Genomic DNA, 16,733 nt, shown 5'->3' with positions numbered 1-16,733 from the left:
GAATTCGGACATTTCCCTCCAAAATTTGGTGGCCGTTCTCAAAATTTGGGGATTTCCTTTCAAATTTGGGGATTCCCCTTCAAAATTTGGGGGATTTCCTTCAAATTTGGGGATTTTCCTACAAAATTTTGGGGGGTTCACCAAAACTTGGGGTTCTTTGCCAAAATTTTGGGAGGTTTTCTGAATTTTTGGGGGTTTTTTTCCTTCAAAATTTGGGATTTTCTCCAAATTTTGGGTGGATTTCTCCAAAATTGGGGAATTTCCCCTCAAAATTTGAAATTTTGCCCCCCAGAAGGCGTGGGGGGACCCCAAAACCCCCCCAGAGGACCCCAAAATCGATGGGGGGACCCCAAAATTGCCATGGGGGCCCCAAACGCCCCCCGGGGGACCCCAAAACCCAGGGGGGGCCCCCAAATTTGCCCTGGGGGACCCCAAAATCGATGGGGGGGACCCCAAAATCCCCCTCCGGGGACCCCAAAATCGATGGGGGGGACCCCAAACCCCCCGGGGGACCCCAAAATCGATGGGGGGGTCCCCAAACCCCCCTGGGGGACCCCAAAATCGATGGGGGGACCCCAAAATCCCACCTGGGGACCCCAAAATCGATGGGGGGGACCCCAAAACCCTCCTCGGGGACCCCAAAATCGATGGGGGGGGACCCTAAAATTCCCCCCCGGGGACCCCAAAATCGATGGGGGGGACCCCAAAACCCCCCTGGGGGACCCCAAAATTGATGGGGGACCCCAAAATCGATGGGGGGGTCCCCAAACCCCCCCTGGGGGACCTCAAAATTGATGGGGGGGACCCCAAAATCCCACCAGGGACCCCAAAATCGATGGGGGGGACCCCAAACCCCCCTGGGGGACCCCAAAACCCACGGGGGGACCCCAAAATCCCCCCCCAGGGCCCTCAAAATCGATGGGGGGTCCCCAAACCCCCCTGGGGGACCCCAAAACCCACGGGGGGACCCCAAAATGCCCCCGGAGAGACTCCAAAATCGCCTGGGGGACCCCAAAATCGATGGGGGGGACCCCAAACCCCCCCTGGGGGACCCCAAAACCCAGGGGGGGACCCCAAAACCCAGAGGGGACCCCCCAAATCCCCCCTCCCCCCCTTTTTACCCTTTTTTTTTGTTTTTTTTTTTATTCTTTCGCTCTATTTATCGGCGGCCGGGGGGGGGGGGGGAGGGGATCCCCCCCCTTTCCTTCTCCTTTATGGGGGGGGGGGTCCCCCCTCTTTTTTGGGGGGTCCCCCCCGCCCCTCCCCCCGCCGCCGGTGGCTCTCGCTCTTTTCCAGCCGTTCAATAAAGCGCAACGTGGGGGTTGGGTTTTTTTTTTAAGGGGGCTTTTTTACCAAAAAAGCGACTTTTTCGGCGGCGTCTCCCACCCCTCCCCCGCGGCCCGGACCCCCCCGAACCCCCCCGGGCCCCCCAAAACCCTCGAACCCCCCTAAAAAGCCCCAAAATGGGGCGAAACCAGTTTAAATAGGGCAAAACCAGTTTAAATAAGCTGAACCAGTAAGAATTGGGGCTAAGCCAGTTTAAATAAGCCGAAACCAGTAAGAATCGGGGCAAAACCAGTTTAAATTGGGATGAAACCAGTAAGAATCGGGGCTAAACCAGTTTAAATTGGGATGAAACCAGTAAGAATCGGGGCTAAACCAGTTTAAATAAGCTGAAACCAGTAACAATCGGGGCAAAACCAGTTTAAATTGGGATGAAACCAGTAAGAATTGGGGCTAAGCCAGTTTAAATAAGCCGAAACCAGTAAGAATCGGGGCGAAACCAGTTTAAATAAGCTGAAACCAGTAAGAATCGGGGCTAAACCAGTTTGGATCGGGGGAGACCCAGTTTAAATTTGGCCCCAAACCAGTATAAATGGACCCAAACCAGTTTAAAAGGGGCCAAACCAGTTTAAATTGGGATGAAACCAGTTTGATGGGGGCGAAACCAGTTGGAAATGGGCCCAAACCAGTATAAATGGGGCAAAACCAGTTTAAATGGGGCAAAACCAGTATAAATGGATCCAAACCAGTATAAATGGACCAAACCAGTTTAAAAGGGGCAAAACCAGTTTAAATTTGGATGAAACCAGTAAGAATCGGGGCGAAACCAGTTTAAATAAGCCAAAACCAGTAAGAATTAGGGCAAAACCAGTTTGGATCGGGGGAGATCCAGTTTAAATTTGGCCCCAAACCAGTATAAATGGACCCAAACCAGTTTAAAAGGGGCCAAACCAGTTTAAACTGGGATGAAACCAGTTTGATAGGGGGCGAAACCAGTATGAAATGGGCCCAAACCAGTATAAATGGGGCAAAACCAGTTTAAATGGGGCAAAACCAGTATAAATGGACCAAACCAGTTTAAAAGGGGCAAAACCAGTTTAAATTTGGATGAAACCAGTAAGAATCGGGGCTAAACCAGTTTGGATCGGGGGAGATCCAGTTTAAATTTGGCCCCAAACCAGTTTAAAAGGGGCAAAACCAGTTTAAACTGGGATGAAACCAGTTTAAATGGGGCGAAACCAGTTTAAACGGGGCCAAACCAGTTTAAATTGGGGTGAAACCAGTATGAAATGGGGCTGAACCAGTTTAGATTGGGGCAAAACCAGTTTAATTTGGGGTGAAACCAGTATAAATGGGGGGAAACCAGTTTAAATTGGGATGAAACCAGTATGAACTGGGGCAAGACCAGTTTGGACTCGGGGAAAACCAGTTTAAATCAGGGTGAAACCAGTATGAATTGGGGATGAAACCAGTTTAGATTGGGGTGAAACCAGTAAGAATTTGGATGAAACCAGTAAGAATCGGGGCTAAACCAGTTTAAAAGGGGCCAAACCAGTTTAAATTGGGATGAAACCAGTTGGAAATGAGCCCAAACCAGTATAAAATGGGTCCAAACCAGTTTAAATGGGGTGAAACCAGTTTAAATGGCCCCAAACCAGTATAAATGGACCCAAACCAGTTTAAAAGGGGCCAAACCAGTTTAAACTGGGATGAAACCAGTTTGATAGGGGGCGAAACCAGTTGGAAATGGGCCCAAACCAGTATAAATGGGGCAAAACCAGTTTAAATGGGGCAAAACCAGTATAAATGGATCCAAACCAGTATAAATGGACCAAACCAGTTTAAAAGGGGCAAAACCAGTTTAAATTTGGATGAAACCAGTAAGAATCGGGGCGAAACCAGTTTAAATAAGCCGAAACCAGTAAGAATTAGGGCAAAACCAGTTTGGATCGGGGGAGATCCAGTTTAAATTTGGCCCCAAACCAGTATAAATGGACCCAAACCAGTTTAAAAGGGGCCAAACCAGTTTAAATTGGGATGAAACCAGTTTGATGGGGGCGAAACCAGTTGGAAATGGGCCCAAACCAGTATAAATGGGGCAAAACCAGTTTAAAAGGGGCAAAACCAGTTTAAATTTGGATGAAACCAGTAAGAATTGGGGCAAAACCAGTTTAAATAAGCCGAAACCAGTAAGAATCGGGGCAAAACCAGTTTAAATAAGCCGAAACCAGTAAGAATCGGGGCAAAACCAGTTTAAATTGGGATGAAACCAGTAAGAATTGGGGCTAAACCAGTTTAAATTGGGATGAAACCAGTAAGAATCGGGGCTAAACCAGTTTAAATAAGCCGAAACCAGTAAGAATCGGGGCGAAACCAGTTTGGATCGGGGGAAAACCAGTTTAAATTTGGATAGAACCAGTTTAAATCAGGGTGATACCAGTATAAAGGGGGGGAAACCAGTTTAAATTGGGATGAAACCAGTATGAACTGGGGCAAGACCAGTTTGGACTCGGGGAAAACCAGTTTAAATCAGGGTGAAACCAGTATGAATTGGGGATGAAACCAGTTTAGATTGGGGTGAAACCAGTAAGAATTTGGATGAAACCAGTAAGAATCGGGGCGAAACCAGTTTGGATCGGGGGAGATCCAGTTTAAATTTGGCCCCAAACCAGTATAAATGGACCCAAACCATTTTAAAAGGGGCCAAACCAGTTTAAACTGGGATGAAACCAGTTTGATAGGGGGCGAAACCAGTATGAAATGGGCCCAAACCAGTATAAATGGGGCAAAACCAGTTTAAATGGGGCAAAACCAGTATAAATGGGGCAAAACCAGTATAAATGGACCAAACCAGTTTAAAAGGGGCAAAACCAGTTTAAATTTGGATGAAACCAGTAAGAATCAGGGCTAAACCAGTTTAAATAAGCCGAAACCAGTAAGAATCGGGGCAAAACCAGTTTAAATTTGGATGAAACCAATAAGAATCGGGGCGAAACCAGTTTAAGCCAAAACCAGTAAGAATTGGGGCTAAACCAGTTTGGATCGGGGGAGATCCAGTTTAAATTTGGCCCCAAACCAGTATAAATGGACCCAAACCAGTTTAAAAGGGGCCAAACCAGTTTAAATTGGGATGAAACCAGTTTGACGGGGGCAAAACCAGTTGGAAATGGGCCCAAACCAGTATAAATGGGGCAAAACCAGTTTAAATGGGGCAAAACCAGTATAAATGGATCCAAACCAGTATAAATGGACCAAACCAGTTTAAAAGGGGCAAAACCAGTTTAAATTTGGATGAAACCAGTAAGAATCGGGGCGAAACCAGTTTAAATAAGCCGAAACCAGTAAGAATCGGGGCTAAACCAGTTTGGATCGGGGGAGATCCAGTTTAAATTTGGCCCCAAACCAGTTTAAAAGGGGCAAAACCAGTTTAAACTGGGATGAAACCAGTTTAAATGGGGCGAAACCAGTTTAAATTGGGGTGAAACCAGTATGAAATGGGGCTGAACCAGTTTAAATTGGGATGAAACCAGTATGAAATGGGGCTGAACCAGTTTAGATTGGGGCAAAACCAGTTTAATTTGGGGTGAAACCAGTATAAATGGGGGGAAACCAGTTTAAATTGGGATGAAACCAGTATGAACTGGGGCAAGACCAGTTTGGACTCGGGGAAAACCAGTTTAAATCAGGGTGAAACCAGTATGAATTGGGGATGAAACCAGTTTAGATTGGGGTGAAACCAGTAAGAATTTGGATGAAACCAGTAAGAATCGGGGCTAAACCAGTTTAAAAGGGGCCAAACCAGTTTAAATTGGGATGAAACCAGTTGGAAATGAGCCCAAACCAGTATAAAATGGGTCCAAACCAGTTTAAATGGGGTGAAACCAGTTTAAATGGCCCCAAACCAGTATAAATGGACCCAAACCAGTTTAAAAGGGGCTAAACCAGTTTAAACTGGGATGAAACCAGTTTGATAGGGGGCAAAACCAGTTGGAAATGGGCCCAAACCAGTTGGAAATGGGCCCAAACCAGTATAAATGGGCTGAAACCAGTATGAATCGGGGCCAAACCAGTTTGGATTGGGGTAAACCAGTTTAAATTTGGATGAAACCAGTATGAATCGGGCTGAAACCAGTTTAAATCCGGGTGAAACCAGTATGAATCGGGGCTAAACCAGTATAAATGGACCCAAACCAGTATAAATGGTGCCAAACCAGTATAAATGGGGCCAAACCAGTTTGAATGGCCCCAAACCAGTATAAATGGGGCGAAACCAGTATAAAAGGGGCCCAAACCAGTATAAAAAGGGGGAAAACCAGTACAAATGTGGCCAAACCAGTATAAACTGGGGCGAAACCAGTACGGATCGGGGCCAAACCGGTCTGAGGGGGGCTGAACCGGTATGAACTGGGGCCAAACCAGTTCGGACGGGGCCAAACCAGTATGAACTGGGGCCAAACCAGTTCGAACTGGGCCAAACCAGTATGAACTGGGGCCAAACCAGTATAAATTGGGGCCAAACCAGTATAAATTGGGGCCGAACCGGTTTAAACGGGGCCGGACCAGTTCAAGCGGGGCCGGGCCGGGCGCAAACCAGTCCGAACCGCCCCGAACCAGTCCAAAACCCCCAAACCAGTATAAAACCGCCCCAAACCAGTATAAACCAGCCCCGAACCAGTTCAACACCGCCCCCCCCCAGACTCCCGCCGGCCCCGCTGCCGCGCTGGGATTGGCAGGCGGCGCGCCCAATCCCCTCCCGCCCCCCAGCGCGCCCTGCTCCAATCACCGCCCGCGCTGCGCGCGAGTCCCGCCTCCCCGATCGGAGCGCGCCGCGCATGCGCGCCGCCACCCTCCCCGCCACCCGCGCTCCGCCCCTCCTGGAGGCGGGGTCACCACGAACCCGCCTCCCCCGCTCTTATTGGCCGAGCGTCTGGCGGGCGGCGCGCTCAGCCAATCCCGCTCCGCTCCCACCCCCTCCTCCGGATTGACAGCGCCGCTCCACCACTCCCCGCCGCTCCTCCCCCCTCCCCGCGCTGCGGCGGCGCTCTCCCCCTCTCATTGGCCGCTCGCTTGACTGACGCCTCCCTCAGCCAACCGCCGCCCGCCGTTCCTCGGGGAGGGGGCGTTCCCGCCGCTGCCCCCTCCTTCCCTCCCCTTCGTGAGGCGCAGAGGGCGGCGCGGGCGCCATTTTGTGAGCAGCCCCCGAAGGCGGCGGCGGCGGCGGCAGCGGCGGGAGCGGGGCCGGAGCGGTGAGGGGGGGGCGGGGAGGGGGTTTCGGGGGGGGGGATCCCCACGGTGGGGGAGGGGGGGAGGAGTGGGGGAGGGGCCGCGCGTGAAGCGCGGGGGGGGGGGGGGGGGGGGGGGGGGGCAAAATGGCGGCGCGGCCGCTCCGTTTCTCCTCACGGCGTGAGGGGACGAGGCGGGAAAATGGGGGGGGGGGGGAGGGAGAGGGCGAGGGCGATGAAGGGGGATTGGGGGGGTGGGGGGGGGGTCCCCGGGCCGCTGAGGGGGGGGGTGGGCGTGGCTTAACCCCGGGCCGGCGTGGTTTGGGGGTGGGGGGGCGTGGCTTGAACCCTGGGGGGGCGTGGCTTGGGGGGTGGGGGGGGGGAGGCGGCTCCTTGTGCTTCTCTTCCAGGCTCAGCAGCGCGGGCCCCTCCCCCCCCCCCCCCCCCCCCTTCTCCCCCCTGCCTCGTTTTGGGGGGGGGTCACCCCTCCCCCCACCCTGTGGGGGGGACCAAAACCCCCCCCTCCCCCCCTCTTTTGGGAGGGAAAAAGTGGGTTAAAAAGGCCCTTTTCCACCTCATTTTGGCAGCCGGGCTGGCCCGGGGGCCGGTTTGTGAGGTCGGTTTTGGGGCGGAAGGGGGAAAATCCCCGTTTCTGCGCAATTTTGGGGCAAAACCAGCGAAAAAGCCCCATTTCTGTGCAGTTTGGGGGTGAAGAGAGCGAAAAAACCCCCGTTTTTGCGCAATTTTGGGGTGAAAAGAGTGAAAAATCCACGTTTCTGCGTAGTTTTGGGGTGAAAAGACGGAAAAATTGCTTTTTCCATGCAATTTTGGGGTGAAAAGAGCGAAAAATCCCCATTTCTACGCAATTTTTTGGGGAAATGAATGTAAAATCCCCATTTCCACGCAATTTTGGGGGGAAATGAGAGGAAAAATCCTCATTTCCACACAATTTTTTGGGGAAAAGAATGTAAAATCCCCATTTCCGTGCAATTTCTGGGGTGAAAAGAGTAAAAAATCCTTTTTTCCATGCAATTTGGGGGGGCAAAAGAGCGAAAAATCCTCATTTTAGTGTAGTTTTGGGGTGAAGAGAGCAAAAAAACCTCATTTCTGCGCAATTTTGGGGTGAAAGGAGCGAAAAAATCCCCGTTTCTTGCGTAATTTTGGGGGGAAAGAGCGTAAAAACCCCATTTTCCCATGGTTTTGGGGTGAAAAGCGTGAAAAAAAAACCCCTTCCGCACAATTTTGGGGTGAAAAGAGTGGGGGAAAAAACATTTCCATGGAATTTTGGGGTGAAAAGAGCCAAAAACCCCCCTTTTCATGTGGTTTTGGGGTGAAAAGAGCAAAAAATCCCCATTTCTGCGCAATTTGGGGGCAAAAAGAGGGAAAAATCCCCGTTCCCGCACAATTTTGGGGTGAAAAGAATGAAAAAACGCCATTTCCATGCAATTTTGGGGTGAAAGGAGCCAAAAATCACCCTTCCTGTGTGGTTTAGGAGTGAATAGAGCGAAAAATCCCAATTTCTGTGCAATTTTGGGGGGGGAAAGAGCGAAAAAAACCCCATTTCCGCGCAGTTTTGGGGTGAAAAGAGCAAAAAATTTTTATTTCTGCACAATTTGTTGCAAAAAGAGTGGAAAACCCCTGTTTCTGCATGGTTTTGGGGTGAAAAGAACGAAAAATCCCAATTTCTGCGCAATTTTGGGGTGAAATGAGGAAAAATCCCCATTTCTGTGCAGTTTTGGGGTGAAAAAAACCCGTTTTCACATGATTTTGGGCTGAGAAGAGCGAAAAATCCCCATTTTTTGCGTGATTTTGGGCTGAAAAGAGTGGAAAAAAACGCATTTCTGTGTTGTTTTGGGGTAAAAAGCAAAAAAACCCCCATTTCTGTACAATTTTGGAGCAAGAACCGCAAAAAACCTACAATTTTGTGTATTTTTGGGTGAAAAGAGCAAAAATCCCCATTTCTGTGTAGTTTTGGGGTGAAAAGAGTGAAAAATCCCCATTTCTACGGAATTTTGGGGCAAAAAAGCCCCATTTCCGTGCAGTTTTGGGGTGAAAAGAGGGGAAACGGGGCACGAAGTGGCATTGGGCCCCTCCCCCTCCGCCTTTTTGGGGTAAAACCCGGGAAAATCTCCATTTCCCCGTCATTTTTGGGGCGAAAGCGGGGTGAATCCCTTTTTCCGCAGAATTTTGGGGGGCAAAGTGGAGGGGAAGCGCCCTCCCCCGTCGTCTTTTTGGGGCGAAACAGGGAAAAATCCCAATTTCTGCTGGATTTTGGGGGCCAAACCGCAATAAATCCCATTTTCCGCCGCATTTTTGGGGTGAAAAGTGCGAAAATCCCTGTTTCCGTGCGTTTTCAGGGTTAAAATGGCGTCGGGCTCCGTTCCCGCCTCTGTTTTGGGGCAAAATCTGGAGAAATCCGCTTTTCCGGGTGCTTCCTGAGGCAAACCTGGGGTCAATCCATTTCCTCTCCCCTCCCCCCATCCCTTTTTTTGGGCCAAATACAGGAAAATCCCGTTTTCCGCCTCATTTGGGGGGCTGAAACGGCAAAAAGTTGGTTTTTCACCTTAATTTTGGGCTGAAACCGGAAAAAATCCCCTTTTTTGCTTCAATTTGGGGGCAAAAATGGCAAAATTGCCATTTTTTAACCGTATTTTTAGTGTGAAAATGGCAAACTTGCCATTTTTACCTCATTTTTGGGGTGAAAATGGCAAAATTGTCATTGTTCACCTCGCTTTTGGGATTAAAATGGCCAAAATTCTGATTTCCATCTAATTTTGGCTGCTAAAATGGCAGAAATCCCACTTTTCCCCTCAATTTTGGGGTGAAAATGGGAAAAATTTAATTTTTCACCTATTTTTTGGGGGAAAAAGGGCAAAAATCCAATATCCCCCCGCATTTCGGGGCTCAAACCCAGGAAAATCCCATTTTTCACCCAATTTTTTAGCGTCAAAGTGGCGGCAGCTCCCGTTCCCGCACCATTTTGGGGTCGAATCCGGGGAAATCCGGCCCGCAGCCCCCTCCCCCTCTCCGTTTTTGGGGTGAAAATGGCCAAAAATGCCCCCAGATCCCCGAATTTCCCCTCAGTTTTGGGGGCAAACCACCCCGAATCCCTTCCCCTCCCCCCGCCCCAAATTCACATTTTTAGGGGCTAAAATGGCCTCCGGGCCCAAATTTCCCCCTTTAAATTTTTCCCCCTTTAAATTTTTCCCCCTTTAAATTTTTCCCCCTTTAAATTTTTCCCCTTAAAATTTTTCCCCCTTTTTCCAAAATTTTTCCGCTTTAAATTCCCCCCCTTAAATTTTTACCCTTAAATTTCCCCCTTGAATTTTCCTTTTAAAATTTTCCTTTAAAAATTTTACTTGTAATTTTATGTAGAATTGTAAAATTCAAAATTTACCCCAAATTTTTTCAGTTTTTTCTCTTGAATTTTCTTTAAATTTTCTTTTTATGGATTTTTTACTAAATTTCCCTCATCAAATTCTCATAAATTTAAGCTGAAAATTCTCCAATTTTTCTTCAAAGTCCTCTCAAAATTTCCAATCTAAATTTTCCTTTAAAATTTGCCTCTAAAATTTTCTTCAGTATTATTTCAATTTTCCTTTGAAATCTCCCTCCAGAATTTTTAATTTTCCCCTCAAATTTTCATTTACAATTTGCCCCTCACATTTCCTTTAAAATTGCCTCAAATTTTCCTTTAAAATTTTCAGATTTCCCCTATAAAATTTCCAAAAAATATTCACCCTTTGAATTTCTCCTTTTCTAATTTGCTTTGGAATTTCCCCTGAAATTTCCGTTTAAATTTCTCTCTTTAAATTTTTCTTTAAATTTTGCTTTCCAAACTTTTTTCAAAATTTCCCCTCAAATTTCCAACCTTTAAAATTTCCCTTTTGGGTTTCTCCCTGATATTTTCCTTTAAAATGTTAATTTAAAAATATAAATTATATTTTAGTTTTGTTGAAGTGTTAATTGAAATTCTAATTTCCATTTTCTTTAGCTTGCCCCAAAAGTTAAATTTGGGTTTTCTGTAAAATTTTATTTTTCCCCCCAAAAATAATATAATTTCCACTAAGTTGTAGTTGTCCCTAAAACTTAGTTTGTTTTCTTATAATTTTTATTTTAAAATTTAAATTAAAAAATGCTTAGAATTTTTCCATTTGTATTTAAATATTTCCCAAAATTTTAAAATTTCCCCAAAATTTTAAGTTAGAATCCCCCCAAAACATGACATTAATTTACCCTTGTGATCTTTATTAAAATTCTTCCCCAAATTTTTAATCTTAATTTCCCTCAGGCTTCAGTTTCCCCCCAAATTTTAAATTTCCCCCCAAAATTTTAATTTAAATTTTTCTTTAAAATTTGAAATTAAAATTTTCCATGGAATTCCCCTCTAAACTCCCCCCCCTCAATTCCCCCCCCCATTTCCGAGGTCCCCCCCAAAGGTGAATCAATGGGGGGGGGAGGGGGGAGCCGGGGAGGGGGCGTGGCCTCAGCTGGGGCGGGGGGCGTGGCCACCCCGGAGGGGGGCGTGGCTCAGCTCTCCCCTTCTCCTTCCACAGGGCGCAGCCAGGCGGAGCCGGCCCCCTCCCCTTAGCCCCTCCCCCTCCTTAACCCCTCCCCCTCCTTAACCCCTCCCCTCCTTAGCTCCTCCCCCTCCTTAGCTCCTCCCCTCCTTAGCCCCTCCCCCACCCCAAGCCCCTCCCCCCGGCGCCATTTTGTTCCCCGACTTTCGATTTTCTCTGGACTGCGGGGGGGGGGGGGGGGGGAGCGGACGGAGCTCTGGGGGGGCGGGGGCGGGGCCTGGCTCGGCGGGGCGGGGCCCGCGGGGGCGGGGCCTGCCGCCCCTCCCCCAATTGACCGCCCCGCCCCTCCCCCCCCCCCAATTTTTCCCCCCTTTTTGTGTCTTTTCACAGCGCGATTTTTTTAGAGCCGGCGGCGACCGTAAGTTGACCAAAATCTCCGTTTTTCCCCCCAAAAAAAAACTGAAGCGACGCCTTTTGCCCCTCCCCCCACCCCGGCCATGGGCCCCTCCCCCCTCCCAGGGCCCCTCCCCCCCACCCCCCCACCCCCCTTCCCCTCCCCCCTGGCGGGGGGGGCGGCGCCCAACCCCTCCCCCACCCCCCCCCCCGGTCACATTTTGGGGGGATTTGAGGGGATTTGATCATTTTCCCGGTTTTTATTTTTAATATTTTTTATTTTTTTTATTGTTTTTGGGTGTTTTTTATTTTTTTTTTTTTTTTTTAATTTTTTTTATTTTTTTATTTTTTTATTTTTTCCCCCTTTTCCGGCCTTTTTCCGGGCCCGCCCCTCCCCCCACCGAAGCCCCGCCCCCTCCCCGCCCCCTCCCCCCCCGACGCCGCCGCCGACCCACGGACGCCCCTCCCCCCTCCCCCCCCCCACGGTAAGCTAACGAGCCGCTAATTAAGGAGGGGCGGGTCAGGCTGGCGGGGGCGGGGCTTGTGGGGGGCGGGGCTAACGAGGGAGCCCCGCCCACGTGGTTGGCCGGGGGAGGGGATGGCGGGGGTGGGCGGAGGACCGGGCGGTCCAATCACGTCGAGGTACCCAAAACCCCTCCGGCGGGGGTCGTTAGCGAGCTGCCCGCTAACGAGGTGACGCTAAAGAGGAGCCGCGCTAACGAGGGAGCCCCACGGAGCTCCTGATTGGTCGGTGGAGGTGATGGCGGCCATGATGGGGATCGGGAGGTCCAACCACCTTGAGGTCTCCAGGATCTCCTCGGGGGGGTCGCTAACGAGCTCCTCCTAACGAGCTCCTCCTAACGAGCTCCACTAATGAGGGAATTCCATGGAGCTCCTCGGTGGTGGCCATGATGGCGGCCATGATGGACACCAGGAGGTCCAACCACCTTCAGGTCCCCAGAGCCTGTCATGGGGGTCGCTAATGAGCTCCTGCTAATGAGGTCCTTGCTAATGAGGTTGCTAATGAGGAGTTCTGCTAACGAGGAGCTCCGCTAACGAGGAAACTCCATGGAGGTCATGGTTAATTGGTGGAGATGATGGTGGTTATGATGGAGACCATGATGTCCAGTCACCTTGAGATCTCCAAGATCTCTTTCAGGGGTCGCTAACGAGGTCGTGCTAACGATGTCCTCTTAATGAGCTCCTCCTAACGAGCTTTGCTAATGAGGACCTTCGCTAACGAGGCATCTGCATGGAGCTCCTGGTTGGTCGGTGGAGATGATGGTGGACACCATGAGCTCCAACCACCTTGAGGTCTCCAAGATCTCTTCTGGGGGTCGCTAACGAGCTCCTCCTAACGAGCTCCTCCTAATGAGCTCTGCTAACGAAGAAGCTCCATGGAGGTCTTTATTGGTTGGTGGAGATGATGGTGGCCATGATGGAGATCTTGAGCTCCAACCACCTTGAGGTCTCCAAGATCTCTTTTGGGGTCGCTAATGAGCTCCTTCTAATGAGCTCCTCCTAATGAGCTCCTCCTAACGAGCTCCTCCTAACGAGCTCTTCCTAATGAGCTCCTCCTAACGAGCTCTGCTAACGAAGACCTCCGCTAACGAGGCGATTCCTCGGAGGTCCTGGTAGGTTGGTGAGAGTCATGGTGAACACCATCAGCTCCAACCACCTGAGGTCCTCCAAACCCCCTCGGGGCCGCCGCCGAGCTCCCCGCTAACGAGCTGCCGCTAACGAGCGGCCCCAAACCCCGCCCCCCATCACCCCATGACCCCACCCCCCCCATATCTCCACCTCCCATCTCCACCACCCCACCTGTGTCCACCACCCGCCCCACCTATCTCCACCGCCGGCTCCAAATCTCCACCCCCCTCCCCGCCGCGGGAGGACCTGGAGACGTCACCCGCCACCCCTCCCCCCACCGCAGGTGCCGCCCCTCCCCCCCACCCCCCACCCCACCCACCACCATGGCCAGCAACGTGACCAACAAGACGGACCCGCGCTCCATGAACTCCCGCGTCTTCATCGGCAACCTCAACACCCTGGTGGTGAAGAAGAGCGACGTGGAGGCCATCTTCTCCAAGTACGGCAAGATCGTCGGCTGCTCCGTCCACAAGGGCTTCGCCTTCGTCCAGTACGTCAACGAGCGCAACGCCCGCGCCGCCGTCGCCGGCGAGGACGGGCGGATGATCGCCGGCCAGGTCTTGGGTGAGGCCACGCGGGGGCGGGGAGGGCCCAGAACCCACCACCGGGTCCATAAGTGACGTCCAAACCCTCATAAGTGGCCTTCAGGGTCTTCAGAGGGGTTCTGTAGATCTTCAAGGGGTTTTGAAGGCCCTCAACTGGTTTGGAGGTGGCCACCAGTCCCACAGGTGATCTGGGAACCCTTCCAGAAAGGTTTAGAACCCATCAGCAGGTCCATAAGTGACATCAGGAGAACTTTCCATGGTTCTCTAGAGCTTCAGAGGGGTTCTGTAGATCTTCAAGGGTTCCTGAAGGCCCTCAACTGGGCTTGTAGATGGCCCCCAGTCCTGTAGGTGGTCTTGGAAACCTTCTGGAAGGGTGTAGAATCCATCAGCAGGTCCATAAGTGACATCAGGAGAACTTTCATGGTTCTCTAGGGCTTCAGAGGGGTTCTGTAGGTCTTCAGGGGGTCTTGAAGGCCCTCAACTGGTTTTGTAGATGGCCAGCAGTCCCATAGGTGGTCTGGGAACCCTTCCGGAAGGGTTTAGAATCCATCAGCAGGCCCATAAGTGACGTCTCGACCCTCGTAGGTGGCCTTCAGGGTCTTCAAAGGGGTTCTGTAGATCTTCAAGGTTCTTGAAGGCCCTCAACCGGGCTTGTAGATGGCCAGCAGTCCCATAGGTGGTCTGGGAACCCTTCCGGAAGGGTCTAGAACCCATTAGCAGGTCCATAAATGACATCAGGAGAACTTTCCGTGGTTCTCTAGAGCTTCAGAGGGGTTCTGTAGATCTTCAGGGGGATTTGAAGACCATCAGCTGGTCTTGAGGGTGGTCACCAGGCCTGTAGAAGATCACAGAACCTTTCCAGAAGGGTCTAGAACCCGCTGCCGGGCCCATAAGTGACGTCCAAACTCTCATAGGTGGCCTTCAGGGTCTTCAAAGGGGTTCTGTAGATCTTCAAGGGGTTCTGAAGGCCCTCAACTGGTTTTGGAGGTGGCCACCAGTCCCATAGGTGATCTGGGAACCCTTCTGGAAGGGTGTAGAACCCATCAGCAGGTCCATAAGTGACATCAGGAGAACTTCCTATGGTGCTCTAGGGCGTCAGAGGGGTTCTGTAGACCTTCAAGGGTTCTCAAGGCTCTCAACTGGTCTTGGAGGTGGCCAGCAGTCCCATAGGTGGTCTGGGAACCCTTCCGGAAGGACCTAGAACCCATCAGCAGGTCCATAAGTGACATCAGGAGAACTTTCTGTGGTCCTCTGGACATTCAGAAGAGTTCTGTAGATTTTCAAGGGTCTTGAAGGCCTTCAGCTTGACGTCAGAGTGGTCACTAGGCATGTAGAAGATCTCAGAACCCTCCAGAAGGATCTGGAACCCATCAGTGGGCCCATAAGTGACGTCCAAACTCTCATAGGTGGCCTTCAGGGTCTTCAAAGGGGTTCTGTAGATCTTCAAGGGCTCTTGAAGGCCCTCAGCTGGTCTTGGAGGTGGTCACCAGTCCTGTGGGTGGTCTGGAACCCTTCCGGAAGGGTCTAGAACCCATCAGCAGGTCCATAAGTGACATTGGGAGAACTTTCCGTGGTTCTCTAGGGCTTCAGAGGGGTTCTCTAGATCTTCAGGGGGTTTTGGAGGCCCTCAACTGGTCTTGTAGATGGTCACCAGTCTCGTAGGTGGTCTGGGAACCCTTCCAGAAGGGTTTAGAACCCATCAGCGGGTCTATAAGTGACATCCGGAGAACTTCCCATGGTTCTCTAGGGCTTCAGAGGGGTTCTGTAGATCTTCAAGGGTTCTTGAAGGCCCTCAACCGGCTTGTAGATGGCCAGCAGTCCCATAGGTGGTCTGGGAACCCTTCCGGAAGGGTGTAGAACCCAGCAGCAGGTCCATAAGTGACGTCCGACCCTCGTAGGTGGCCTTCAGGGTCTTCAAAGGGGTTCTGTAGATCTTCAAGGGGTTTTGGAGACCCTCAACTGGTCTTGTAGATGGTCACCAGTCCCGTAGGTGGTCTGTGAACCCTTCCGGAAGGGTCTAGAACCCATCAGCAGGTCCATAAGTGACATCAGGAGAACTTTCCATGGTTCTCTAGGGCTTCAGAGGGGTTCTGTAGATCTTCAGGGGTTCTTGAAGGCCCTCAACTGGGCTTGAGAGTGGTCACGAGGCCTGTAGAAGATCTCAGAACCCTTCCAGAAAGATCTGAACTCATCAGTGGGCTCATAAATGGCATCCAAACCCTCATAGGTGGCCCTTCAGGGTCTTCAAAGGGGTTCTGTAGATCTTCAAGGGTTCTTGAAGGCCCTCAACTGCTCTTGGAGGTGCTCAGCAGTCCCGTAGGTGGTCTGGGAACCCTTCTGGAAGGGTGTAGAACCCATCAGCAGGTCCATAAGTGCCATCAGGAGAACTTTCCATGGTCCTCTGGAGCTTCAGGGGGGGTCCCTGTAGATCTTCAGGGGTTTTGAAGACCATCAGCTGGTCTTGAGGGTGGTCACCGGGCCTGTAGGAGATTCCAGAACCTTCCGGAAGGACCTAGAACCATCAGCAGGTCCATAAGTGACATCAGGAGAACTTTTCATGGTTCTCTAGGGCTTCAGAGGGGTTCTGTAGATCTTCAGGGGGTTTTGAAGGCCCTCAACTGGTTTTGTAGATGGCCACCCAGTCCTGTAGGTGGTCTGGGAACCCTTCTGGAAGGGTCTAGAACCCATCACGAGGTCCATAAGTGATATCAGGAGGACTTTCCATGTCCTCTGGAGCTTCAGGGGGGTCCTGTAGATCTTCAGGGGTCTTGAAGGCCCTCAGCTGGTCTTGAGGGTGGTCACCGGGCCTGTAGGAGACCCCAGAACCCTTCCGAAGGGCCTAGAACCCATCAGTGGGCTCATAAGTGACGTCCCGACCCTCATAGGTGGCCTTCAGGGTCTTCAAAGGGGTTCTGTAGATCTTCAGGGGGTTCTTGAAGGCCCTCAACTGCTCTTGGAGGTGGCCACCAGTCCATAGGTGGTCTGGGAACCCTTCCAGAAGGGTCTAGAACCCATCAGCAGGTCCATAAGTGACATCAGGAGAACTTTCTGTGGTCCTCTGGACATTCAGAAGGGTTCTGTAGATTCAAGGGTCTAGCAGGCCTCAGTGACCACCCTCA

General features: G+C 51.1%; 2 protein-coding genes across 3 annotated transcripts in view; one reads left to right on the top strand and one right to left on the bottom strand.

Moving 5' to 3' along the window:
* The first annotated feature begins 6,439 nt into the window (after positions 1–6,439).
* On the top strand, positions 6,440–16,091 carry LOC142359902 (heterogeneous nuclear ribonucleoprotein C-like). 2 transcript variants are annotated; one of them, XM_075412270.1, is made up of 2 exons: positions 6,440–6,530; positions 11,417–16,091. In XM_075412270.1, exon 2 carries the CDS (start codon positions 13,393–13,395, stop codon positions 13,687–13,689), a length of 297 nt encoding a protein of 98 aa, XP_075268385.1. In that variant the 5' UTR covers positions 6,440–6,530; positions 11,417–13,392; the 3' UTR covers positions 13,690–16,091. The 2 variants fall into 2 exon arrangements, with proteins under 2 accessions (XP_075268385.1, XP_075268386.1); XM_075412271.1 differs by having other exon boundaries at positions 6,446–6,530; positions 11,063–16,091.
* A 200-nt stretch (positions 16,092–16,291) lies between these two features.
* Positions 16,292–16,733, bottom strand: part of TTC5 (tetratricopeptide repeat domain 5) — a 5,664-nt gene continuing 5,222 nt past the window's right edge. The window contains 1 exon segment of the mRNA XM_075412267.1: positions 16,292–16,453. Within this exon segment, the coding sequence (XP_075268382.1) occupies positions 16,292–16,453 (162 nt within the window).

Source organism: Opisthocomus hoazin, unplaced genomic scaffold (assembly GCF_030867145.1).
Source record: "Opisthocomus hoazin isolate bOpiHoa1 unplaced genomic scaffold, bOpiHoa1.hap1 HAP1_SCAFFOLD_213, whole genome shotgun sequence".
NCBI lineage: Eukaryota > Metazoa > Chordata > Aves > Opisthocomiformes > Opisthocomidae > Opisthocomus > Opisthocomus hoazin.
This window is presented reverse-complemented; position numbering and strand designations above follow the sequence as displayed.

Bases quoted from the DNA above. Each gene is read 5' to 3' on its own strand.
- LOC142359902 (XM_075412270.1), top strand. From the start codon at position 13,393: ATGGCCAGCAACGTGACCAACAAGACGGACCCGCGCTCCATGAACTCC.